Source organism: Sus scrofa, chromosome 4 (assembly GCF_054392235.1).
Source record: "Sus scrofa isolate SSC_HxYL_T2T_F1_AM1 chromosome 4, Sscrofa_HxYL_maternal_Yorkshire_Landrace_v2.0, whole genome shotgun sequence".
Lineage (NCBI taxonomy): Eukaryota > Metazoa > Chordata > Mammalia > Artiodactyla > Suidae > Sus > Sus scrofa.
The window spans coordinates 42,988,635-43,016,631 of NC_139386.1; the positions used below are offsets into that span (position 1 = coordinate 42,988,635).

Sequence of the window (27,997 nt, forward strand, 5' to 3'; positions counted from 1 at the left end):
CTTATCACTTAGGACTGTTTTCAGGAAGTGCTGCTTTGTTAACAGAACCATGAATAACAAAGTCACAAAAGCTTTCTAGAGAGTCTTTATTTTTCTGTTAAGAATAATTGCTTTTTTGCGGTAATCCCAAATGGTTTTATAAATTGTCTTAATTTTTATATGCCTGACCAGCATCTATGAAATAAAAGTACAATTCCCATACAAATAAAAGCATCAGACATACTGAAAGGCTCTGATTAAATTGTTTTATGTTTTCAGGAATAAGAATGTGACTATATACTCTTATTGATCAGATAGTAGTTTGATAAAATTTTCATAGAATTTTTAGCGATTTATGGGTTTCCATGATGTTTTTTCAAGGCAACATTCCTTTAGATTCACAGCTTTCCAAAAGTTGGAGTGCCATGTGTAATGCTTTATTTAGTATGACAGTGGTTTCATTTTAAAGTGAGAATCAGGCTGAATGTTGCTTTTTAAAGCTAAAATTTATACTTTGTGTATAGTAGTAAAACACTGATATCTTACTGTTCCATTACTGTTTTTCAAGAACGATTACACTTGTTGAAAACTAAATTTACATATCAAATGATGAAACTTCAGGTTGTAGCAGAAGTAAAAAAAAAAAAGAAAAACTTGTCTTCGTTTAGAGCTTTATGGAATAGAATTTGTATTTCATTAGAATAACTATCTGAGGACCCTTTTTCTGGTGTTGAAAGCATGGTATCGTAAGCTAAAAGAAGCAAGTGGAATTGTTGGATCTTTGTTTTTTGTTATCTACCTAACTGTTGCAACCTCAGCTAGGTATAGTGCATCAATATGAAATACTTCTGAATACATACTGTTTTTTAAAAAAATGGAAGCTGGAGTTCCCTTCGTGGCTCAGCGGTTAAGGATTCTGACTAGGATCCATGAAGATGCAGATTCAATCCATGGCCTTGCTTGGTGGGTTAAGGATCCAGCATTGCTGTGAGCTGTGGTGTAGGTCACAGATGAAGCTTGGATCTGGAATTGCTGTGGCTGTGGTGTAGGCTGCCAGCTGTAGCTTTGATTCGACCTCTAGCCCAGGTGCAGCCCTAAAAAGCAAAAAAAAAAAAAAAAAAAAAAAAAAAAAAGGAACCTATACAAAAAGATCATGTGCTGCTAGATAGAATGTTGAAATAACTAGTGTGTAATATTCTTTAAAACCATCATTTTTGGTTAGCATAAATTTCCTTTAATAACTTCTCTGTTTCTGGTAGGATTTCATCTTGAGGTTTAATGTATCAAGCCAGTATAAAGTTTTACAGTTGAGTAATTCTGGATATCAAGTCATTTAAGATGAAAATGGAAATGCAAAGTTTACATAAGAAAATTAATTTTCTTCTTCGGTAATGTCTAAGTCTTCATCCTCTTCATCATCATCATCTTCTGTTTGTTGATCTTTTTTTAGTCGACAGGTGGATACCTGTTAAAAAAAGTTAATGTTTTTAAATTAACTAATTTAAAAATATTTTTACATGCTTGGTATCTTTTTAATGTGCCCTGTTAGAGAAGGACACATGAAACAAATATTCGAGAAAATGTCCATAAGCAATTTTAGCAATGAAAATTTCCTACAAATTAATATATTTTAAGGTTTGAAAACAGTCACAAAATGTTTTCATTCACTTATTATTTTCTGAATAAAAATGTATAACTAATCATTTGATTCCAGTTGGATACCACTACTTTAGTAATGTTTATGTACTGAAATATCTGACTGGAATTAAATGGATATAGAAATATTTTAAACAACTTTTAGGTTACAAAAAGAGGTATCAGAAAATCATCAAAGGGATGGCAAAAACAGTATTTCAACTAGACAACTCAAATATTAAACTTGAAAAATAGTGTGATTTACGTGGGATAAGTTGAGAATCTGAATTCACATGATGTTAATTTAAGTCCTGACTGTTGCCACTTGGATCATCTTGCTTCAGACTTTTCTGAGGGTGATTCCACCTCCCACAGAACATTTGGCAATGTCTGGAGACACTGTTGATTGCCACAACTGTGTGTGTGTGTGTGTGTGTGTGTGTGTGTGTGTGTGTGTGTGTGTGTGTGTGTGTGTGTGTGTGTGTGTGTGTGTGTGTTACTGGCATCTTGTATGTAGGGGCTAGGGATACTGCTCAACATCTGTACAATGCACAGGGTGGTATCCACCCCTTACTACGAAATTACCTGGCTCAAAGTTAATAGTGCTGAGGTCAAGAAACTCTGGGATTAGGTGTTTTAAAGTGCTCACAGATCTTGGCTAACTTAAATGAAATCATTAGATGTAAACAGTCAACCAAAACTTTGTACTGTAATACTAGATTATGGAACTTATGTGCAAGGCACTTAGTGCTGGAATTATATAATTTGGCTATGGGGAGAGATGCGTAAATAAAAAGCAGTAAATAAGTGTTAGAGGAGAATCAAATGAAAATAGAAGGTACTGATTGGGTTAAATTTACGTGAAAGTTTCATTTTGAAAATTTTAAAATCTAAAGGCTAGACGTGAAAAAGGCCATAGCTCTTTAAATCAGGAATTGGCACGCTATAGCTGTTTACTTCCTTTTTATCTTTAAAATTTTATTACAACATACTGATTTGTTAATGTATTGTTTATCGCTGCTCTTGGCTGGGGCGGAGAGCTTATGGGCCCACAAAATCTGGTATTTTCTGTGTGGCCCCTTAGAGAAAAAGGTGGTTGACCGTTGATCTAGATACCAGGTAACTCAGGCTTTCTGAATATAGAAGAAAAGATGCTTTACTTAAAGATATGTGCTTCTGGATCTATGATAATGTTCAACAAAAGCCCTTTTTAGGTATAATTTCAGTAAGCCATTAATAATGGGATTTAAACCCTTAGCAATTTGCTTTCAGAATTTGTGCTCTTCATATTATACCAGAGAACTAATCTAAGTTGGCCTCTTCATCCCTTCCACCTCTGTTCTCAAGAGTTCTGCTTTAGAGAGTAATATAGTGTAAGAAATAACAGCCTCACCTAGTACAATCTTACATCATTTTATGTATGAGGCAGAGGGTAAATTTTAAGAAGTCAAATGACTTAAGGGAAACATTTTTAGTAATGAACCAATTCTAAAGTGGCAGTTCAAACTATTACGGTTTTTAGCTTACCTGTCCTGTTCCAGATACACACTTAGTTGACAGTGATCTCTGAAGAGGTGACTTTGAATTTGCTCTTACGATATCTAAACGAGATGAATAATCTGGTGGACACAGAGAATTTCGGAAAACCTGTTGCAATGATAAAACAATGTTATAAACTAGATACTAAACAATGGAAATCTAGAAAGTCACAAGTTCCCCTTAGTTAAGAATTTTTTAAAGCAACTTCCTCCTCCCCATGCCGGAGACAAAGTTTCATTTATTAATCATAAGTTTAAAACAAAATACAAAAATATTTTAAGTCAGGAAGACGAAAGCTAAAAAATTCTAATGTAAGATAATCATTCCTGAAAACAGTCACTTGAGAGCTCTTGCAGGGGGAGCATGAAAAGTTCTGACCTTCAAAGAATATGAAAGCCAATGGGGAGACTGTAAGTCATATTTCTGATTCTTTCTGTTCTACCTATTCTCAATTCCTAACCAGTTTAACTTCACAGCAATACTTTTCTTTGTCTTTTTCAGGGCTGTACCCACAGCATAAGGAGGTTCCAAGGCCAGGGGCTGAATCGGAACTGTAGCTGCTGGCCTATGCTAGAGCCACAGCAATGTGGGATCTGAGCCAAGTCTGCCACCTACACCACAGCTCATGGCAACGCGGGATCCTTAACCCACTGAGCCAGGCCAGGGATCGAACCTGCATCCTCAAGGATGCTAGACGGGTTCATTAACCACTGAGCCACAATGGGAACTCCTAACTTCACTGAAATGGTGTGACAGTGCATTACAGAAGAGTAAATGAAGCCACTTTAATTTATGGATTCCAATCTCACTAGGATCTGGAATGCCATTTATTGCTTGTCAGTTCTTTTTCCTTAAAACAGTAGTTCCAAATATTACATGCTTTTAAACTTTTATCTATCTAAAAGCTGTCTTTTCTTCTTCTACCATTCTGTAACATAGAGAAGCCAAGTCTTTCAGATGTTGTTTCTTCATATTCCCTCCCCTTTCCCTCAACTCTTCACCCCATCTTTTTCCTTTTTTTTAAAGCAAATATCATTCTGATTCTCTCCAAGGTGGATTTTCCAATTAGCCAAAACTTCAACAAATAAAAGCTTGCTTTCTTCACAGGTTTCCTCTCCCAGCAAATAAGATTAAGAGCCATGTAAAAAAAAAAATTACTTCAAGGTATAACTTTACTCTTTGTCTTTTCTAGGGCCGCACCGATGGCATATGGAGGTTCCCAGGCTAGGGGTCTGATCAGAGCTGTGGCCGCTGGCCTGTGCCATAGCCATGGCCACACGGGATCCAAGCAGCCTCTGACAGCAACGCCAGATCCTTAACCCAATAAGTGAGGCCAGGGATTGAACCCGTAGTTTCATGGTTCCTAGTCGGATTCGTTAACCACTGAGCCACAACAGGAACTCCTAACTTTACTCTTTAAAAAACTTCTCAAAACATTTTATGTCATTTCCATTTGTCAGCAAACTACAATCAGGCTTTCCTCTTCCACTGAAATTGCGCTTGCCGTTTATCTTGCCAAAGTTGTCTTTTTGGCTTCATCTTCAACTGACTTCTTTTCCATGTATGCCATCACTTACACTCTTCATGTGCTAGCTGTCCTCTATTTCTTCACATCTCCTTTCCTACTGTTTGCACCTGAAATATTTTTTAAAGGATTTCCCTTAGGCCACCTTTCCTTTTTCTGTGACAGATCTTATCTACAGTGTTGATGGCTACCCTTCCACCAACACCCAGCATACTCTCTTCTGACAGCCATATTTATGTTCCTCACTTCTGTTCTCCTAGACAGCACTATGCATAGAATTTTCTGAGATGATGGAATGCTTGCTGTTTTCTGTGCTGTCCAAAAAAGCCACATGTGGCTCCTGAGCCCTGGAAATGTTTGTCACTGAAGCACTGAATTTTTAATTATAATTTAACCTTAAATAGCCAAATATGCCTACTGGCTATTCTATACTGGACAGTGTAGCTCTAGATTCACCTTTTTAATGAAAGACATTACCATAGGCAAGACCAAGCTAGAAACCTGGGCATTCTTATATTTAAAATAGAGCTACTTCTATTTTAATTTATTGAGTCTACACATCTTTAGCTTACTTGGGGGTAGCAGACTACAGACCAAAATATAATTTTTGCTACCAAAAATCTTTGTGGTGGCTGACGACTGAGAGTCTAAATGCCTTAGGTGACATTCGAGGCTTATAATTACCCAAACATACCAATTATACGTCACTTCTAGCTTATATACTTATATGCAGAACATGTTACACTGTGTCTTTGAAATGTTGGTTCCTTAGCCTGGAATTCCAGCATACTTACTCATTCTTCAAGCGCCAAGTCAAATGCCATCTTTTTTCTGCTTTCCCCTGTTCTCTAGTTAGTAGCACCTCATGTTCAAATCCTCAGTACAGCTTTTATCTGTTTTGTAATTACATATCTGTTTCCACAACTAGTTTTAAGTTCCTCTACAGCAAGAAGCCTTGTTTTATCTTTGCAACTCTTTCCACCTTAAGACACTAACCTGGTAAATGAATGATGTTAACATGAACTTAATTTGAATGTTTTGGAAAAAGGAGACTCAAGGTAGGGGATGTCTCTACCTTTTTCGTTAAATCTTTAAGTTCAGGTCAGACACAAATGGAATCAAGGGATGGAACCTAACACAAGAGGTAAGACTTGTGTTTTAGGGCAATGCAAGCATGCTAATTAGGTTATTTAATAGGTTACTGAGGACCCAATTATATTATGGTGCCAGACATAGAACCTGGCATCCTGGTATGATATCACAACTGGATGGATGACTCAATCTACTAGTACTTGGAAGAAATATATTTTTGCTAGAACGACATTCCTTTTTTTAGGCTTTTCTAGCAAAAATAAAGTTGAAAGTGGGAAATGGAAGATCATATACAACCCTTGGGATAATGTCTAAACCAATTAAATATTAAAACTAATCTCTTACTGCAAAACAACAGATTTACAGGGATATTAATTTACTGGCAATAATGCATTTTCCAATATGGTCCAAGATCTCTTCTAGGAGTGAGTCTCAAGATCTGAATATGCTCTGAACTGAATGCACAGAGATGATCTTTTGAAGGGGAAAATTGGCCTGACCATACTTTTTATGTGAAGAGCAAATCAGGTAAGATGATTTCTGATATAAATAGATGCAAAAAATTAGCTGCTGCTTCAGTCAGCAGTTCTCATAGAGTAAGGACTACTACCTAAGAACAGCAAGTTATTTCTCTGTTCCTCTCTACATGTTTTCTCTACTTGTTTCCAAGGAACCTTGTATTTAAAGGGTCCTTCCTCTTCTTGGTATCTGTTTGATGTAATTTTACCCCTGCTGGTCAGTCCCACACAACTCTGCCCAACCTGCTCTCCTCTCCTATCCACGACTTCTGTATGGCATCACAGTGATTGCTTATGCCTGCAGTTCATTACACCTCAGGACCTGTGTTTATCTATCTGTACTCTATGCCTGACGATTGTTGCCAGGTATCCTACTCATCTTCCCTCAAACTTTGGATTAAGATAACATTCTTTAATTCTCTAGACTATTTAGAATCCTCCATCACATAAACACTCACAGCATACTGTATTTTTTTTTTTTATGGGACTGGTTGCATTGTAAAACCTGAATAGTTATATACTATCTTTTTAATTACCAGTACCGAGCAAGCCTATATACAAACCTACATTTATTTCATAGCTTACTGATTAAGTCACACAAAACTAGTTATAAGCCAGATTCTGCTGTTTACTAGCTAAGTGGCTATGCCCAAGTTAAGTTACTTAAAACTTCTAAACCTGTTTCTTTAGCTGTAAAATGAGCATGATACCTCATAGGATTTTGTGAGGAGTGAGTGAGAAAATGCATGTAAGGCTTTGGGTGTTGTGTATGGCATAAACACTCAAATGGTAGCTCAAACTAATAAATGTTATTTTTAGCATACATAAGTGACTTATGTCATTAGTCAAAATGATATACTATTTCATGTAATGGTTTTACTTCTATTATATTTTTCTAGTTATTAAATTAACTCTTGGAACTCTACCATGGTTAATTTGAAAAGTTAAACATAAAGTCATTAAAGTTCAGCTACTCGTAATTGTATACAATAACATCTAAACCATTATAGTGTTCTAATTTAATTTTTTCACCCAAGCTAGTGTTCTCTTTTAAACATTTCTGTATTGATAGAAGAAGTGAGGTTACAAAGACATAATCCTGGAGTTCCAGGGTGGCTCAGTGGTAACACACCTGACACACCAGGGATTGAACCCACATCCATGAAGATGTGGGTTCAATCCCTGGCTTTGCTCAGTGGGTTAAGGATCCTGGCATTGCTGGGAGCTGTGCTGTAGGTTGCAGACACAGCTCGGATCTAGTATAGCTGTGGCGTAGGCTGACAGCTGCAGCTCTAATTTGACCCCTAGCCTGGGATCGTCCATATGCTGCGGTGCAGCCCTAAAAAGACAGACAGACAGACAGACAGACAGACAGACACACACACACACACACACACACTTCCTACCTCTAAATCTTCTTCTTCATCAATCTTCTGTATATTTTGGTAGGCAGAAGTGTAGACCTCTAAAGCTTTGCCATGAAATAACATTTCGATGGTGATAAATTCTGAAAATATTGTCTAAAAGAAACCAAATATTTGAATTTAAACAATAATATAAATTGCTTCATGACTATAGTAAATTTATTCCTTACTAGTCTTGGCATTTTATGAAAAACAGAGGTATCTGTTTTTTCACAGGACAGACGATGTAGAAAAGATAACAGAGATAAAAATAGTTGCAAAGACCCTCTGCAGCAAGACTTTCAAATTATACAAAATATTTCCTAACTCACCATTTACTTCCCTTTTTAAATCAGTTCTTGTATTACTTAGCAATTTATGATTTTAAAAAAAAGATCTAACTGAACTATATGTCGTACTCTGTTGCCAAGGGCCTATAAATATTAAAATAACGCAGTTCAGTTCTGAAGCTGTTACTTTAGCAACTATAACTGATGTTTAAAAGAATGTTTTGTAGACAAGAATTCCATCCCATTCATATTTCTGACTGTATGTAACATACAAGTAGTATTCTCTAACCACAAAGAGATTACTTGGTAATAATGACATTCCCACTTTTTTTTTTTTTTTTTTTTTTGCTTTTTAGGGCCACACCTGTGGCATGTGTTAGTTCCCAGGCTAGGGGTCAAATCAGAGCGTAGCTGCTGGTATACCACAGCTGCAGCAACAGCAGATCCTGGCCCCACTGAGCAAAGCCAGTGATCGAACCTGCGTCCTCATGGATACTAGTCAGATTTGTTTCCGCTGCACCACAGTGGGAACTCCCAATATTCTCACTATTGATATATCTGCATAGAGCTTTCCAGTTTACGGATACATGACTTGCCAAGTGTTGCTCACAGCTAGAACACTGAGACTTGGACCTCGGTCTCTGAGGTTATAGCTCTTGCTCATTGTATTGTGTGGTTCTCCTTGGAATCAATCATTTCCTTCACAAATAAACTGCAGGTAAACTACGAGCATGAGGACAATTTAGTGAACAGAGGTCAGATCTTGAGCAAAGAGAATAAATAAAGATGTGCATGGTGATCTAAGCAGGGGTGAGATAATCAGGCAAGGAAAGTATACAAACTGGACAAGTTTTCAATAAAAAGGATCTTACCCTTTTGTTAATTATCTGATCTCTTGTCAGAATAGAAAAAAATCAGCATTAATGTAGAAAGAACTGAGCAGAATAAGAATATTATAGAAAATACTCAAGCACTGTCCTGAAAGGGGCAAGATTAGACAAGGTGGATTAGGCTAGAAGACAGTAATAGTCAAATAACCGTTTTCTGGACTTGCCTTGTGGTTCAGTGGGTTAAGGATCTGGTGTCGTTACTGCAGTGACTGGGGTCACTGCTGTGGCATGGGTTCAATCCCTGGCCCCAGGAATTTCCATATGTTGAGGTGCAGCCAAATAAATAAATACATACATACCCATTTTCCTTCATTCCTGCTCTCCTGTGTTAGGCACCCAGAAAGGAGTAGTCCTGCACCTTAGAAAATAGTCATGTAGATATCCTTTAGTGTCCTGTGATTTTTTTTTTTCCCCTCTCCATCTCCATTCTTAAAGAATAGAAAACTATTTAAGGGCACATAAACAAGTCCCGCTTGCTACTTAGTGGAAATAGATCTGTAGTTGACAGTATCTGTTTTGGTATGCCAAGCATGTATGTTGGTTTAACTACAAAGACTGGGCTCTGGGATAAGAGCCCTAACTATGACTGACAATAACCTTTACTGTTACTTCACAGAAGGCTCTGGTATACTGGACCAGCAACTACTAAACAGCATTATGCCAAGATACAATTTTGGATTCTATGCAAGGAATACCTAGATACCCAGGAATACTTTAGAGGTGGAATGGCTTTTGACTAGGTCCGGGACTTCTCTTACTTGTCAGCCTTCCTAAGATAGCTGGCAACCTAGAAAGTGAGGGATTAAAGCTATATCACGCAAGTAATTTGGGTGTTAATCCTATTTTTAAATAATTTTACAAATGGACATTTTAGGTCTTTAATAGTTAATAACTAGTCACACTAGTTAATAACTAGTGAAATACAAATATTTATAGCCTTATTACACCTAAATTTGTAGGTGTAGGCTTAATTCAAATCTATTCCACTGTGGTAACTTTGGGGACTATGCAAAAAATTCAAAATAATTTAAAATATTTTTCAAATATTTGAATATAGTCATTAAATTCCTGATGCCCAGAATCTCTGAACATGATGTCATCTTTGAACTAACAGTTTTTTAACAACAGCATTTTATAGGAGTTCTGTTTCCCTTAGCTGATAAGTAAGCCCTGAAAAGTATGTAGATACGCCTGTCACTGAAGAATGCTATCTTTTGTTTATCTGTATCCTCTGATAAGAGAATCTATTACACTCTCATTGTGTTTTCTTTTAAAATTTTTTTCTTTTTGCAGCTGCACCTGCAGCATATGGAAGGAAGTTCCTGGGCTAGGGGTCGAACTGGAGCTACAGCTGCTGGCCTACGCCACAGCCCAGCAGCACCAGATCTGAGCTGCATCTGCGACCTTCTTCACAGCTTGTAGCAACACTGGATCCTTAGCCTACTGAGCTAGGCTGGAGACTGAATCTGCATCCTCAGAGAGACAATGTCGGATCCTTCCTTAACTTGCTGAACCACAACAGGAACTCCTACACTCTCAATTTTACAAGACAGTGGTCAGCATTTTCCTCAAATTCAGTTTCAATTACTGATAAAAAGTATTTTAAGAAGTATCTTTAATCAATAAATGGCTATCATTTACTGCTTGGTAGGTGAAGGAAAAATCACTCTCAAGTTTTGTGATACTTCGGTTTAATCCTTGATGATTTGACCTTTCATTTCTTGATAAAAACTATATACCTATTTAAGATGGGAATGGCCTTGTTAATTTTTTATACTATTTTTCCATCAACAGCAGTGATGGAGAATCAGTGGCATTTGTTATGCTAGTATCCTAGAATTAGAATTTTTGACCCAAGAGCCATGATGCCTTAAGATTATCACAGGAGAGATACATACTTGAGCACAGTGTGGAGGGAAAACCACCAGTTAATACTTTTTTTTCCCACTAACTAGAATTTCAAATACTTTTTTTTCCCACTAGTTAGAATTTCATAAACATTGGAAAATGGGCAGAGAGGAGGAAAATGCTAGCAAGAAACAGAAGAACTAGAGGACAACTGGTATAAGAAAGGACAACTTTATGAAAGTATTATGTTTTTGAAATAAAATGTGAGTCACCAGTGAGGTGGACTTTCAAGGATTCAATCATATTTAGAAATAATTTTTTTCAAATAAATAGAGCTTTTCAGTTACCTCATGTAATCTGCTTATATGGAATGTGTCAGTATGATCAGGGGACACAAGCATTAATGAGTTACTTTTTCCCCTCTATTTTATATGACTAGAAGGCCACTTGGGTACACACTTCATTATTACTACTGGTTGGGGATGGGGGAGCTAATATGAAATTTTCTTTTCACTGACAAATATTTTGCAAAGCAGAAATAGTAGATAAAAATGTGGGCTCTCGGAGCCCCTGTCGTGGTTCAGTGGTTAACAAATCAGACTAGGAACCATGAGGTTGCAGATTCGATCCCTGGCCTCGCTCAATGGGTTAAGGATCCAGCATTGCTGTGAACTGTGGTGTAGGTCGCAGATGTGGCTTGGATCCTGTGTTGCTGTGGCTCTGGCAAAGGCCTGCGGCTACAGCTCTGATTTGACCCCTAGCCTGGGAACTTCCATGTGCCGTGGGTGCAGCCCTAGAAGAGACAAAAAAAAAAAAAAAAAAAAAAAAAAAAAAGGCTGTGGATTAAGACAAACTTGGGTTCAAAACAAGACTGAAACAAATCACCTAATACTAACTTGTCTGTTCATTTTCCTCATCTGTACAATGGGAATAACAACAGTAGAAACATCATAGGTTTTGCCTTAAGGATTAAATGTAATCCAAGAAAAAGTGTATTATGGTAACTGGCTTAGAGTAAGTACTCAACACAAGTTAGCTATTTTTATTCCTCAAGATGTAAACCAGTTAAGTCATTAACCAGTTAAGGATAATGTTCCTTATAGTAACATTAGAGCCTCCATCTAATTTAGTCCTGTTTGATTAGCAAGCAAAATATTTAACAAGTCATAAAAAGTTAACATTTTGGGAAATAAGGGGGACATGACAGCTCTACAGTGTAGAGGCTATTCAGTAAATGATGTCAAGAGAAATTTTTATTCCTTTGAAGATAATAAAGTTAGACATCTACCTCATACCATATGCAAAATACAACTGCATAAAATAAAGTACTTAAAATATTTTACAAAATCATACAAATACTAGAGGAAAATATGAGCAAATAATTATATGATCTTAGGGATAAAAACTCCTTTCTAAGCATGGTAACAGGGCAGAAATCAAAAGGGAGAAGACCAACAGGTCTGACAGTAAAAATAAGACTTTCATAATATAAGCAACAACATGGGATCTCTTTAGTATAACAGGTTAATCTCAATATAAAGGTTTTTTTTTTACAAATAAGAAAAATGCCAACACTCAGTAAAAATATAGGCTAAGGAAAAGTATAATTTACTAAAGAAGAAATAAAATGTCATTAAATATATGAAAAAATATTCTGCCTCAAGAGTAGTAACTGCAAATTAAGATGGTATTTTTACCTATCATACTGGCTGTTATTAAAAATACTATACTATTTCATCACTTACATTGGAGTGCTCATGTGAGGTTCTGTAGAAATGTAAACTAGTTGGAACTTTGTGGAAGGAAGTTTAAATTTATCCAAATTGAAAGTGTATATGCTCTTTGAATCAGAAATGCCATTTCTAGTAATTTATCTCAAAAGAATAACTGAGGCAAAAAAGCTGATGTTTAATGATGCAATGAGACCTATAATTGCAAAAATAATCTAGATATCCATCAATGAGGACTGGTTAAATAAACTAATATATCCATATAGCAAAATACTATGAGGATACCAAAAAGGATAATAGGGATTTTTGTTTCTTGGCACAGATATGTCCACTGATATATTAAATTTTAAAAAGAGAGGCTACATATAGTATGCTTCCCTTTACATATAGCTGTATAGGGATAACATCACCACCTTTCTCATAGGATGTTGTGAGGAGGAAATGAGTTTATCCATATAGAATGCTTAGAATGTGTGACATAATGTCTAAGAAGGATGTTGTTGTTATTACTATATTTCTGTGTATATTTCATAGAAATAACCTGGAAGGATATAAACCAAATTGCTGATTATTTCTGAATAGTGGGATTATTACATTTTTCTCAATAATTTTATGAAAAAAGTTGATGATTTTATATTTTATAAGAAAAAATAAATACTAGAAATTAAATTTTACAGATGTTTTTTGCTCATGTCAGCTACTTCACCAATACTGAATTCCTGTCCCTGTCTGTTCTGACAGTGACCCTGGTCAAGGTCCTTTTCATGGATCTGAAATCCTCTTGATATCATGTAACTGATGACTTTTCCCACAGTGCTCATTGGGCTCAGTTTCCTCCCCCAGGGAGGTTAAAGAAGGAGCCAGAAGCTCTGCCCCCATCGGAAGCAGTAGCCTGGTAATAAGAGTGTTCTAAAAGAATAATAAAGAATAATAATAATGTTCTATGTCTATTTTTTCCAAAGTACGAGTGGCATAAACAATTTTGACTTTTCCAAGAATTTATCTTATAAACAGAAGTGTTTGTGAGACATGTTAATATCAGCATGGCAATATCTGAATATTATTATTAGAAATAAGGGGGGATACCTTTATTGACCCTTTTTTATTGACTTTTAAGACTTTGGGGTATGCAACTTGTCCTTCCTTCTTTATCATAAAAAATTTCAAATGAGGCCTAACTTTGAGAAGGAATAATTTGAGAGTAAGGAGGAAAGGTGTACAGAATAGAGATTCATAATCTTCACAGACTCTGGTATTGATCTGTAGAACTCATATTTCTGGGAGTTTGCCAGAGTCATTGGGGGGGGCCGTTATATTAAGACTGCACATTTTCACAGATGACATGATGTTGTATATAGAAAATCCTGGAGTTCCCGTCGTGGCACAGTGGTTAACGAACCCGACTAGGAACCATGAGGTTGCAGGTTCGATCCCTGGCCTTGCTCAGTGGGTTAAGGATCTGGTGTTGCCGTGAGCTGTGGTGTAGCTCGCAGACACGGCTTGGATCCCACGTCAATGTGGCTGTGGCGTAGGCCGGTGGCTATAGCTCCAATTGGACCCCTAGCCTGGGAACCTCCATATGCCGTGGGAGCGGCCCTAGAAAAGGCAAAAAAAAAGAGAGAAAATCCTAAGAAATGTGTAAACAACTATCAGCTAATAAGTGAGTTCTGCAAGTCTGCAAGATAGAAGATCAGTACACAAAAATCAACTATTTCTGTGCATTTACAATGAATAATCTGAAATGAAATTAAGTAAACAATTCCAATAGCCTCAATATTTATAAAAATACTTAGGAAAAAGTTTAAGAAGCATAAAACATATATTTTGAAAATTACATTGTTAAAAGAAATTAAGGATAATTTAAATAAATGGAAAAACACCCCGTGTTCATAGACTGGAAGAATTAATCTTAAAATGGCAATACTCCCCAAATTGATCTACAGATTTGATACAATCCCTATCAGAATTCTTGCTGACTTCTAGAAACTGATAAGCTGATTCTAAAGTCCAGACTGAATTTCAACAGATCTAGAAATGCCAAAACAGAACAAAATAGAACTGATTTTAAAACTTGCCTCAAAGCAATTAATCAAGAGAGTGTGGTACTGGCGTAAGGACAGACATATAGATACATAAAAGAGAAGGAGTTCAGAAAACAAAACCACGTCAACTGATTTTCAAGACTGCCAAGATTATTCAATGGGGAAAGAACAGTCTCCTCAACAAATGGTGCTGGAACAACTAGATAGTCACATGCAAAAGAATGGAGTTCAACCTTCAGTTTGAATAATACATAAAAATGAACTTAAATGGATCAAAGTCTTAATGAAAACCATAAAGTGTTAGAAGAAAACAGCTAAGTATGATCTCAGATTTGGCAATGGCTTTTTGGACAAGATATTAAAAGCATAAGCAATGAAAGAAAACATAAATTGGACTTCATTAAAACTAAAAAGCTTTGTGCTTCAAGGGACATGAACAAGACAGTGAAAAAAATCTCATGGAATGCAAGAAAATAACTGCAAAACAATCCGATAAGGGGTTTGTATCCAGAATATATAAAGAAATCTTAAATTGCACTAATGAAAAAGATAAGCCAATTAAAATTTAAGCAGAGGATCTGACTAGACATTTTTTTCAAGGACAATATCAAATGGCCAGTAAACATCAGCAAGGAAATGATAATCAACCCCCAATAAGATTCCATTCTGCACCCGGTAGGATGGCTATAATGAAAAAGTCTGATGAACACCAGGTTATCTGTTAGGACGGAGAAAAACTAGAACCTCATACATTACTAGTGGGAAAGAACAATGGTACAGCCACTGTGGAAAATGGTCTGGCAGCTTCTCATGTAACCAAAGATAGAGTTATCATATGAGGCAGCAATTCAACTAGGCAAATGTTTGAACTGAAGTGAAATGTACAAGATAAATGAAAATATGTCTATACAAAACTTGTACATGAATGTTTAGATCATTAATAGTAACAATCCAAAAGTCCAAATGATGATAAACAAGAGTAAAATCCATACAGTGGAATATTATGTTACCACGAAAAGGAATGAGATACTGGTGCATGCAACAATATGGATAAACCTTGAAAGCATACTACGTGAAAGAGGTCAGTTACAAAATCTATGTATTTTACAATTCCATTCATATGACATGTATGTTCAGAATAGCCAGATCCACAGAAACACAAGGTTAAGGATGGTTACTTAAGCCTGGGGTGGAGGCTGGAGGAGTGGGGACGTAAAAGCTTAAGTGTAGACCTTATTTTGAGGTGATAAACATGTTCTAAAATTGGTGATGGTTGTTCATATCTGAACACACTAAAAACCACTGGGTTGTACATTTAAAATAGGTGAGTTGGGTGGTTTATGAATTACCTATTTTTTAAAAGGTAGGTCTCTTCCTATCTTCCTTCCTTTGTGACCAACACAAGACTTTCCTCGTCCAGGGGCATAATACAGCAGGCAAAGAGAGGAGCCTGGAAGCCCCTTTCTCTGTGTCCCCTCCAGTGTCAGTCCCTTATTCCAGGGAAATGCCAGGTAGTAGGAATTGTAATTCGTGATATAATTGTAGTTCCTGATAAGGGATTGTAGTTGGGGTATGGGACTTGTGCTTCCTTTTTTTTTTTTGGTCTTTTGATGGCCATACCCCACAGCATATGGAGATTCCCAAGCTAGGGGTTGAATCGGCGCTTTGCTGCCAGCCTACGCCAGAGCCACAGCAATGCCGGATCCAAGCTGCGTCTGCAACCTACACCACAGCTCACAGCAACGCCGGATCCTTAACCCACTGAGCAAGGCCAGGGATCGAACCCACAACCTCGTGGTTCCTAGTTGGATTCATTTCTACTGTGCCACAACGGGAACTCCTGTGCTCCCTTCTTTATCATAAAAAATTTCAAATGAGGCCTAAATTTGAGAAGGAACAATTTGAGAGTAAGGAGGAAAGGTGTACAGAATGGAGATTCATAATCTTCACAGACTCTGGTATGAATTATCTATTTTTTAAAAGGTAGGTCTCTTCCTATCTTCCTTCTTTTGTGACCATCACAAGACCATCACCACACTCACTGCCCCAGTTTTGTAATCTGTGATGCTCATGGAATTGAAAAAAAAGCCAAAACTCTGTAGAGTTGGCCAGCATGCAGGTGCAACACTGAGGTGAGCCCAGAGACCAAAGACGCAAATTGCCGTGTGTAAAGAGAAGTTTTCAGGAATGAAGAACAGTGGTAGAGGAAGCAGACTCTCAATTACTAAAGAAGGTCTTGGGTGGCAATGAATCGGGTACACCTCACAAATCTCCAGTAGCATTTTTCAGATTAAGATTATTATTATTATTGTTTTTCCTAGGGCTGCACCCGTGGCATATGGAGGTTCCCAGGCTAGGGGTCTAATTGGAGCTGTAGCCGCCATCCTAAACCAAAGCAATACAGGATCCGAGCCATGTCTGCGACCTACACCACAGCTCACAGCAACGCAGGATCCTTAACCCACTGAGCAAGGCCAGGGATTGAACCTGCAGCCTCATGGTTCCTAGTTGGATTAGTTAACATTGAGCCATGACGGGAACTCCAAGATTAGGTTTTATTATTTACATCTTCCTTTTTTCAGTTTAAGAAAGGATGTCAGCAATTGTAAAACGTTATAAAGGGTTTGTCTCAGGCCAGCCTCCTGAGGTGCTTTTCATGAGTAGCAATCTACCATTACACAGCAGAGTGCAGACTGAAATGAAAGGCTGAAATTTTTTTTTTTTTTTTTTTTTTTTTTGCTTTTTAGGGCCACACCCAAGGCAATATGGAGGTTCCCATGCGGGGTCCAATTGGAGCTACAGCTGCTGGTCTATGCTATAGCCATGCCAGATCCAAGCTGTGTCTGTGACCTACAAGAACAGCTTATGGCAATGCTGGATCCTTAACCCACTGCCCAAGGCCAGGAATCAAACCTGCAACCTCATGGTTCCTAGATGGATTTGTTTTCTCCTTGCCACAACGGGAACTCCAAAAAAATTTTTCTTGATCTTCAGAACTGAAATGGAGACCTTTGAGCTTGGCCATCAGAAAAGTCAGACTTCTGAAATCTTATGAAACTATGATAGGAAGTTTAAAACAATAAAAGAGCAAATGAATGTTGTTCCATGGATTGTAGAGAGGAATAATTTATTTAAGTGAAAGTTTTCTTTGCTAATAGTTGTAAAATGACAAAAGAAAGGCTGTTCCAGGAAAATTTGCAGTCATCCTTGGATGACTTATTTGGAAGGATATAGCATGGGCATAAGTAATTCTCTAAATCTTTCCAAGATGCCAATTAAAAAGTCCATGATCCTGAAAAGACCGTCTCAAGTCCATGATCCTGAAGGTCTACTGATGTGATACACTAAAATAAGGCAATGCTGCTTGTGACATCATATAATCACAGATGCAGGTGTGTGTGGTTAGCTACTCTTATCCTATTTGATAATATGTATTTGAGAGCTTTAAGTTATAAAAATTAATGTTAGTGTATTATAATGGAAAGCACAGATGTAAAAATTACATAAGTGGTTTATAGTTCAGATTTTTGGGATTTTTGGCTATGATTCAGGAAAGTTACTTCATATCTCTGCTTAATTTTTTAAGACATAATATATGGATTATACCACCTCACTCTGATGGAGTTGCTGTAGAGATGAAAAGATAATTTGTGTAAAGTGCCTGGAATAAGGCCTGATACATAAAAACATAATAAATGTTAGTTTCCTTTGATTAAATAGTATTTTTGATAACGTGAATATCTGGCTTCTGACTGGGAATGTGGCCCCTTTATATGCCATTGTTTCCTTAAAAATATCATTTTATATATTTTTATTTACATCTTTTTCACACAGACTGTTTATGGGCTAAAAACAACCAATAATTTAAATCTATCACATATTTAAATAAGATTAGAAAACATATTTTGAACTTTAATTGTTAATTTGTTACCTTTATATCCTTTATTTTCTGCTTTTCAAAACTGTCAATAGTTTCCTCCAGATGGCGAGTTGTTCGGGTAGCATCCATGGTAGCTCTCTGTAATTCAGTTTCTGCCTACAAAAGTATTCCCCAACCAAAGATATTTAAAAAAAAAAAAAAAATCAGAAAGTCACAAATCATTTCACTCTGTTTTTGTAAATGCTACCACTGCAGCATTGGCTTTTTGCCACAACAGTGTACATCATTAAAGAATGTATTTTACTACGTAAAATAAAATGTCAGAATAAGCAACCACATGCAGAATAAAGAACTTTAAATCCATTAGATTCATGATCTCAAACAAAAAGAAACAAAAGTCTTCCCTTTTATTTACATAAAATCATTTCCCCCCATATCACCCTTGGATGATTTACTGTAAAACAATTTTCTACATTTTCCAGTGCTTTCACCTATTTTACTGTCACTGCCGTTTATCATACTCTCCTTTTTATACTATCTCTCTTCCCTTTAACCTTTCCTCCCCTCAAACGAAAAGACCTGTAACTTAAGTATTTTCAATTTTCTAGAGCAGGTAGAGTAGAATATACACTACAAATATTTATTTCAGCATAGGGTTTCTATTTGTATATTCTTTTTATAAGCTACTGCTACACTATTACTATTTAGTTAGTACTTACTACAAAATATATATGCGCACCAGTAACTAATAAATTCGATGGCAATTATAATGCTTTGCTTCAAAGTACTCATATTATCCAGATCTGTGTCATATAATCAATATGGTGGCCACCAGCCACATGTAGCAATCTGCATTTAAATTAATTATAATTAAATGAAAAATTAAAAACTGGCTACTCTAGTTGCATCTCAAGAGCTCAACCGACATATATATGGCTAGTGGCCACGCTACTATAAAGGGTAGAATATTTCCAATATAATCATGTATTTTTTAAAAAAATCATCTCTTCCTTAAGGATAATAGTTGCCCAAAAACATTTCAAGATTTTTGTTAAACAATAATATACATTTTAAAACATGGCCCAATTTTCTGATTCAGTTCTTTACAATAAAGTTTTATTTCCTATGCTAGTATTGTGTTTACTCAAAAGTATCATGTCATCATTTTAATAGCTAACGAACAGGAAAAAATTTGCAGTTGCAGTAAGTTTTGTCACACATAATGACATTTAAGCTCTTTTTCAAGAAAATGTATAAATTGAAATAAGTAAAAGAGTTTACTATAGGGATCCATCTCTTGACACATCACTTTATTACACACCTGTGACTGAAGTTTTTCATAAAGGAAAAAATACATTTCAAAGAGAACAATTTTCCAATAAATTAAAATCATATGCTCATAGAATTATATAATCTTGTATATAGGTTATATATTAACCATAACTTCATACTGTATATATACTCTTAAAACTAGGTTAATTCAGATACACAATTTCAAGAAACTAAGCATTTATTTGTTTGGGGCTATGCCCGTGGCATGCAGAAGTTCCAAGGCCAGGGATTGAACCCATGCAACAGCTATAACAAGAGCCCTAGCAGTGACAATGCCAGATCCCTAACCCACTGAGCCACCAGAGAACTCTAAACTAAGCATTTAAACATATTTATATATACCTCTATGTGTGTACATTTGCTATATAGGGGGTAAAGTTTTCTTAAAACTATGCAAACTTTTAACTTTTAATCATAACCTGTAATAAAAACAATTCTCTATATACTGGGCTTTGGATTTTTAAAAATACAACTTTATCACAGAAAATTCTAAAGTAAAACAGAGCTTCTCTCAAGATTAATATGAAAAAATTACTAACAGGTATTATGCATGTTAACGTTTTACTAACGAGAATATTCAAGCAGACTATTTTTCTAATACTGTTCATTACATATGACTCATGAAATTCTTCACTGTGACTACTTAGTTTTGACATATCTTTTCCCTGCCAATTTCCTGACAGTTTGATTTTAAAATCTGGAACAGTAAGTAGAGTTGGCTAAACTAGGGAAGAGCAGGGAAGCAGAAACCACAGCTGGAACAGTGTATCTTAATTTTCTGTCACTGTCTAGCAACTACTATTCATTTCTTAAAGTCTCAAATCCTTTCACTCCTGCATAGCAACTCACCCAAAGTTACAAGCTATTTTTAGAAAAGTGGATAGAGATTTCTATTTCTTCCTTTTGTTGAAAATTCTTTAAAATCCTCTTAATATACCAATTTGGGTAGGAAATACTTTTGATTAAAATATTATGGTACATTTTTGTGAATAAAGTCCTAATAAGGACTTTACCCTAATGAAAATTAGTTACAAGTGCAAAATGGCTTATAAAAGAGTGAGCCAGATTGGTGTGTTTTTCTTTTTTCCTTTTTTCTTGCTTTTTTAGGGCTGCACCTACGGCATATAGAAGTTCCCAGGCTGCTACAGCTGCTGGCCTATGCCAGAGCCACAGCAATGTGGGGTCTGAGACTCGTCTGTAACCCCTGCCACAGCTCACAGCAATGCCAAATCCTTAACCCACTGAGCGAAGCCAGGGATCAAACCTTTGTCCTCATGGATACTAGTTAGATTCGTTTCCCCTGAGCCACGATGGGAACTCCTGTTTTATTTTACATATTGACCTTTAATGAGCTTTTTTTGAATAGTCAGATGAATTTTAAGGGCCTGTGCTGGCAAATATTGTACATTGCTATGACTGAGTATTTTTATGTATACATTGAATGCATTTATATATAGACTGTCTTTTATTTTCTGGTCTCAGGTTGTCAAAATCCACTAGAGTTATAAATCTTTCCCAGTGAGAATGGCAATTCATCTATAGCAGTAATCTATTCAGTTGTTGCATTTATTTTCTCCCATGTGAACCCACAGACCTGCTTCATCTACGGTAGAAAACTACCTCCTCCATAGCAGTACTTAGAGCAGAGCATTTAAATCAGAAACATCTTTGTCTTAGGAATAGATTCATTTCCGTATTGAATGCCCACATTAATACCCCTAAATCAATCTTACCAGCCACTCAAAATTCCAGATGTGACATTTTTTTCTTTGCCCTTTGAACTCTCCTCCAAACAAAACACACATTTAACTTCTGGCTTGCATTCTTAAAAACTGGTGATATTCCCTAGCCTCTGTCTTAGTCCACAGTTGCCTGCCATAAATTTTCCAGTATTCTCTGGTTTGTCTGACTTGCTTGAAACCCAGACTCTTTAATCTTAAGCTTCAACTACTGTCTAGATATTTCTTTCCCAGCCTCTGGTGGACAGTTCCAGCCATGCAGCTGCTCATTTTTATTACAAGGTTGGGCATATGTACCTTTGGTCCAAAGGAAAGAGGACCAGGCTGTTGGCACAGCCCCAAATCACTGCTCAAGGGATTCCCCTCAGAAATGGAGATGTTCTGGAAACTCAAATGTCCCCAAAGAGCCATTCCTCATGTGGTTTCTGGCTAAAGTGGGCTGTAAAGACCTTAAAGAAGTAGGAAGGAGACATAAGGAATGAGAAAAAGAAGCAGTGGGATAAGTTAGTACTTCCTATATAATTGTACCTATCCCAGTTGCTGAATTAGCCAGATGCTATTTTCTACTCTTTTGTTTTTCATTTAGTTATAAACAAAGCACATTCTAGCTGATAAAATTTTTTTTTTAGGGCCACACCCACGGCATATGGAGGTTCTCAGCTAGGGGTCGAATCAGAGCTGTAGCTGTCAGCCTATGCCACAGCCTCAGGAGCACAGGACCTGAGACCTACAACACAGCTCAGGGTAAGGCCAGATCCTTAACCCACTGAGAAAGGCCAGGGATCGAACCTACGTCCTCGTGGATACTGGTCAGATTCATTTGCACTGAGCTATGACGGGAACTCCAAGAAATGGTCATTCTTAACAGAAGAGACTTGTTATAGTAGACACTCCTATTTTCATCTCTTTGTGTCCCAGCTGTGGGCCTTAAACTATACTCTTAAATCTTCTGAGGGTCTTTGGCTGGAAGTTATAATTGTGGTTTCACATAGTCGTTTTTTAAGATGAAGGGAATTTAACTGGGGAAAAAATTATTTTTCCTTCCTTTTTTTAAATGCAGAGTTGAGAAGGCATTGATGTATTATGGTTAATGACAGACCTTTACGTTAATTTTATAAGTAGTATTTAGTCACCATTTATATGAAAAATCTAAGAATTCTGTATTCTTTATAAAAAAGTCTACATTTATAAGCATTTTATATTTTGAAAATCTATTGTGGAAAACAACATAAGAGGACTGAATTAGGTTGTGTATTCTCTTTAAAATTAGCTAATTTCCACAGTGAGAATTTGGAAATGCATGCATTTTTCAAATTTATATTCACATTCTTTGCACATTTAAAAGTAGAAATGCATAATTTCTTATATATTTACTTTTATCGCATACCTTACAAAACATATTTTTAAAGACCAATACTCAAAGGATACAATAACATGTCGATCAGATGGGTTTCTCTGACGTGTTCTTTCTAACTGAGTTAACTGTTTAGCTTCTCGATTCCTTGCTGTTAATGTTGCTTTGAGGTCATCCTGCAAATAAGGCATTTTTTGTTAATAAACATCTCTGATTTATGTAATAAAATGTATACTTCTCTATTTTAAGAATGAAAGAATGCTCCCTGTTTGTCCATCACCACCACAGCAGCATCACCAGTGTTTGTTAGACTGTGCACATGAGTGTGTCTAACATCGTCTCAGTGATGTAATTTCATTGTACACACAATGTTTTGTTTTGTTGTTTTTTGTCTTTTTGTCTTTTCTAGGGCCGCTCCCACAGCATATGGAGGTTCTCAGGCTAGGGGTCTAATTGGAGCTGTATCCGCCAGTCTATGCCAGAGCCACAGCAATGAGGGATCTGAGCCGTGTCTGAGACCTACACCACAGCTCACAGCAACGCCGGATCCTTAACCCACTGAGCAAGGCCAGGGATCGAACCCACAACCTTATGGTTCCTAGTCGGATTCATTAACCACTGAGCCACGACGGGAACTCCATGTACACACAATTTTGATTGTGGTGATAGCTACATGTGTGTACACATTTGTTGAAACTGAGTGAACATTTAAAACTGGAGAATTCAATTGCATGTAAATTATACTTTAATAAAGTTGATTTAAAAACTAGAACTCTGGGAATGTAACGTCTACCATGGTGACTAGAATTAATAATACCATATTGCATTTTGAAAGTTGGTAAGAGTAAATCTTAAAGTTCTTATCGAAACAAAAAAAATTTTGTAGCTATGTATTGTGACATATTAACTAGACATTGAAATCATTTCATAAAATACACAAATATCAAATCATTATGTTGTACACTTGAAACTAATATATATCTATTGTACCTCAATTAAAAAAAAGTCACACTAATTTTTAGTTTTCATGCTATTGCCTGCTTTAAAACAAAAATATAAACATTCATTTAGTAAAATAATTTCTATCCATATATTTTTCATTTCTATAAATATTAACTATTTTAAGTTTCCATAATAAGCAAAATAATGTTTTATGATGCTACAGTAGTATACTTAGTAAGCTCAATAAAAATACTGTTATTCTCAAAAATGTAAGGAATAACACTTTACAGAGGGTGTAAAATAATGACTACTCTGTACTTTTTATTAAAAGGACAGTTATGGTAAAGCTCATGTTTTGCCAGAATACCTAGTAATAATAGAAAAGAAAGAATTTACTTACTCGTTTCATTTTTACAATGGTTCCATAAGCTTTCAAAGGTTCAACTACTTTGGCTTCAAGTCTTTCAACCTATTGAAAATTATTATAAAATATAATTGAAAAAAAAACAGACATATCAAAATTTAAATTCTGAGATGAAACCTGTGCTATCTAACCTGAACATAATTACTACACAGATTAATATTTGAAAAATTTTAAATTAAAAAGTCAGTTACCTTTATAAATAAAAGAATAATCTCCAGAAGCTGATAAGACTCAGAATCTAAACTCAAATACATTAAGAACTGTTAAGCTGAACCGAAACAATAAAAGCTTTTGGCTAAGTTTTAAGACATTGCAAGTTTTATTACAGCTACCACTTTCGGTGTGTTTAGCACAGTGATGGATACTTTACATACATTACATCCGAAAAGTAATAAATAGCCCAACTTTCCAGATAAGAAAATTGAAGCTTAAAAATATAGCATATTGGAAAAATTTCAAGCAACACAATCCTCAAAAGCAAAAAAGCCTAGAGGCTACTTTATTAGCTGTAATTTTTTTTTCCGCCTGGGGAAGCATTTGTAAATAATCAAAGCTTAGAGAACAACATAAATGGTTTCAGTGTTGCTGAGCTGTCAAACTGTATGGTTGATCTCTCTTTTAATTAGTACTAAACAGGTTTTCTTAAATGTTACAATTTTTATCAGATTTTTCTGATAAAAAGTCATTTCTCCTTTTTCTAATAGCACTAGTGGAAGGCACTAAAGAAACGGATTTTCTTTTCTAAGGAGATTATATAAATATAGCATAAGAAAAGTAACTCCTGGACTTTAAAATTTTCTTTTTCAAGATAGGTAACACTGAATGACATGTATTAATTTTTTAAAATGAACCTGTATTACTTTTGTAGCAAGAAAAAGCATGTTTTGATGATACATGTTTATATAATCAGTGAGTATATATCCATTCTTATTGTTGATTATTTAGTTTGTATAAGCAGAATGTATATGAATGTTTCACTTTAAAGATTTTAGGAAAAGAAAGAAGATCCACTTCTCACTGAGCATTTTAATATTAGGAATTTTAAAGTCAAAACCATGAATATTTGGGATAATTTATTCTGTTTCAAATAATCCATACACTGATTATTCAGTGTAAGGATTAGCCAGATTTTTTTTTTCTTTTCTCCTTTTTGTAGCCTACCTTTTGTTCATTGTTCTTTAGCACCTCCACCATTTGGTAAGCAAGGGAAATAAAGAGGAGAACAAATGTAAATCAATTCACTCTGCTATTTGAAAATAGTATAAAGGTTTTCTAGAAAGGGACACAAATTATTGGCCAATGTGGGATTTTAGGATTATCTGTGAGTATAAATTATTTTTGAAACAGTAAGTTTCCACTTAATGTATAACTGAGAGTTGCTTGTTACAGAAGAATATGACAAGAACTCAACATTTTCCCCCAGAGTACTCTCAAATGTAATTACTACTCAAATTTCTGTATGATTAGCAGTTATAGGTTCAAAGATCATTATGTTCTTTTTGATTTTGAGGGATTTTTTTGATAATTGAAATTTCTGCTTTAGGCTTTTCAAAAAGGACCAAAGGCACTGATGAGAAAAGTACAAAAGAAGCAACACAGCTCTAATTGGGCAACTTCTAACAAGTTAGAAGTTAAAGTTAAAACTTCTGACCTGTATCTTGAATCCTAAATTAAATACAAGTGAAAGTGTTTATGAGGTACTGAAGTAAATGGGCTTTTAGAAAGAAAACAATTACAATACCACCTTATTCCCTCTCCCCTACCCCAAAAGCAAAACAACAACAAAAAACTCCACAAAATTTCACTAATCTGCATGCATAATATAAATCAGTGCACTTTTCTTTTCCTTTCAATGAAACACTGGTCACCTTTCCAGAGCATGGAAGCAGCAGGAAAGATCTCTTGTCCATTTACTACTTAATCTCTCAAGTTACTGTTCCCAGCACTCTGCATCTCCAGACATACTTTAAAATACACCTACCTGGGAGTTCCCGGCTCAGTGGTTAACGAATCTGACTAGCATCCATGAGGATGCAGGTTCCATCCCTGGCCTTGCTTAGATGGGTTAAGGATCCCACATTGCCACAAGCAGTGGTGTAGGTCCCAGCCTGCTGGGATCCTGCGTGGCTGTGGCTTAGGCTGGCAGCTACAGCTCCCATTTCACCCCTAGCCTGGGACCCTCCATATGCCTCGGGTGCGGCCCTAAAAAGCAAAAAATAAAATAAATAAATAAATAAATAAAACATACCTACCTGCACATAAGACACAAGTCATGCTGCTTTTCTTCCCATAGGTACTATGTTTACCACCCCCTGTAAATAGCCACCCCTTGGCCAAAAGTTGGCAAATGAGGTGGGCACAAATTCAGGACTTCAAGACACCCTCGAGTTTAGTTTGAAAACAGTAAAATCACAGGAAGCTTCCCTTTAATAGACTCACACAGTGTTACTGACATGAAAATGTACGTTTATCATCAAGTGCGTTTGCCACTGCAGTTAGGTAGATTACAAGTCTTCAAGGCTCCTCCGTCCACTACTTCAGGGTTCATTCATAATATGACGCCGTGACCTCAACTCCATACCTCTGCTTGTCGATAATCCTGAAGTTTGGCAAACTCGTCAGCAAAGTTTTTCAGGCCCTGCTTTAAATTTGGGGTCTCTGTGGAGGCATATACGTTGATTTCATTCACCAGGAGGTCTGCTTTGTCTCGCAGTCTGGCAGTTTTCCGCACATAAGCAGCAAAGATTTGGCACAGTTCTCCAAAATGCTTCTCCACGTTTGTGACGGCATCTTGCAGTTGTTTCGTTTGAGCGTCCCTAGAGAAAGAGGTGACACAAAAAGGAAATCATTCTCATTTGGGATGAGATGGTTTCATCCTCACGTTAATTCGATATACTAACATTCCCGAGGCATTTTGCAGCTTTGAAGGCGCAAACCTTCAATGATCCCACCATCTCCCAAGGTGGAGCCGCCTCCTATAGGTCCCCATTCCGGGCCTGACCTCAATATCCCACAGTACAGGCGCTGGAAGAGGCCTGGCCCCTGGCCGGCGGCGCCGCGGCGCGGGTGGCGGGAGCCTGGCAGTTCCGCACTGCGCGTCCCGGACGCCCGGCTGCCTCCAGGCGTCTGCACTGTTCGCGGCACCGCGGGGGCCGGCGCCCGGGGAGCGTGGAGGGTTGGCCGCCGGGGCTCACCGCAGCCCACCGAGGTAGGCCCCAGAGCGCGGCAGGGACGCTCCAGCTCCCGGACCAGGGCCGGAACTCGTCGCGGAGGCTCACGGAGAGAGGCTTTTCTCCCCAACGCGAGCCCTCGAGTGTGGGAGACCCTCTGCCGCTGCAGCCCGGGGGCTGTTACCGGTTTTCCAAGCTGCGCCTCAACATCTTGCCTCGCGCACAGCCGGAGACCCCGGGCTGGGGCCCAACGACTGGGGCTCAAAGGCGCCCGGGCGTGCGCAGGGGCGCGTGAGCCCGAGAACCCGCCCCGCGCGCCGCAGCGCAGGCCCCGGCGTTTCCACGGCAACGCGGCGCGCGTCCTCCGCCGCGTCGGGAGCGCGGCGAGGGCGCGGGGCGGGCCAATCTTCAGGAGGGAGCAACAGGCCCCAGGCCCGCTCTCGCCCACGGCCCGGCGCGTCCGCCCGTGAGCTTCTGCCTGCGGAGAGTGTCTCTGGAACGTGGAAGGCGTGCGGCTGCCGGGCCTCTCCTACCGCTGCAGAGCTCAGCTTACCAGATGCCCGTCTCGGTCCCAACGAGCTGGACTGCGAGCAATTCAGGAAAAAAGCTAGTCAACCGGTAACGAGGAGGGAGACGTAAAACTGAAGGCCATTGGGGTCTAGTTT

The 27,997-nt window shown here is 37.3% G+C and overlaps 2 protein-coding genes across 19 annotated transcripts in view; one reads left to right on the plus strand and one right to left on the minus strand.

The window, feature by feature from the left end:
* Positions 1 to 69: 69 nt before the first annotated feature.
* Positions 70 to 27,609, minus strand: CIBAR1 (CBY1 interacting BAR domain containing 1). Of its 14 annotated transcripts, XR_014843656.1 has the most exons (10): positions 27,517 to 27,609; positions 26,744 to 26,978; positions 24,139 to 24,207; positions 22,830 to 22,972; positions 21,740 to 21,891; positions 18,423 to 18,527; positions 9,171 to 9,229; positions 7,695 to 7,808; positions 3,142 to 3,261; positions 70 to 1,444 (listed from the first exon to the last, which is right to left on the minus strand). XR_014843656.1 is itself a non-coding variant. In XM_005662973.4 (9 exons), the coding sequence occupies exons 1-9, from the start codon at positions 27,540 to 27,542 to the stop codon at positions 1,352 to 1,354; spliced, it is 870 nt and encodes a 289-aa protein (XP_005663030.1). In that variant the 5' UTR covers positions 27,543 to 27,609; the 3' UTR covers positions 70 to 1,351. The 14 variants fall into 14 exon arrangements, 10 of the variants coding, with proteins under 10 accessions (XP_005663030.1, XP_084878167.1, XP_084878165.1 ...); XR_014843655.1 differs by lacking the exon at positions 21,740 to 21,891 and having other exon boundaries at positions 22,871 to 22,972; XM_005662973.4 differs by lacking the exons at positions 9,171 to 9,229; positions 21,740 to 21,891 and adding an exon at positions 19,693 to 19,698 and having other exon boundaries at positions 22,871 to 22,972.
* The window catches only part of LOC106510026 (uncharacterized), a 354,100-nt gene continuing 353,096 nt past the window's right edge, over positions 26,994 to 27,997 (plus strand). For all 5 annotated transcript variants that reach the window (XM_085022049.1, XM_085022051.1, XM_085022052.1 and 2 more), the window contains exon 1: positions 26,994 to 27,950. In XM_085022049.1, the coding sequence (XP_084878175.1) occupies positions 27,104 to 27,802 (699 nt within the window). In that variant the 5' untranslated portion in view covers positions 26,994 to 27,103 and the 3' untranslated portion in view covers positions 27,803 to 27,950. The remainder of the gene's footprint in view (positions 27,951 to 27,997) is intronic.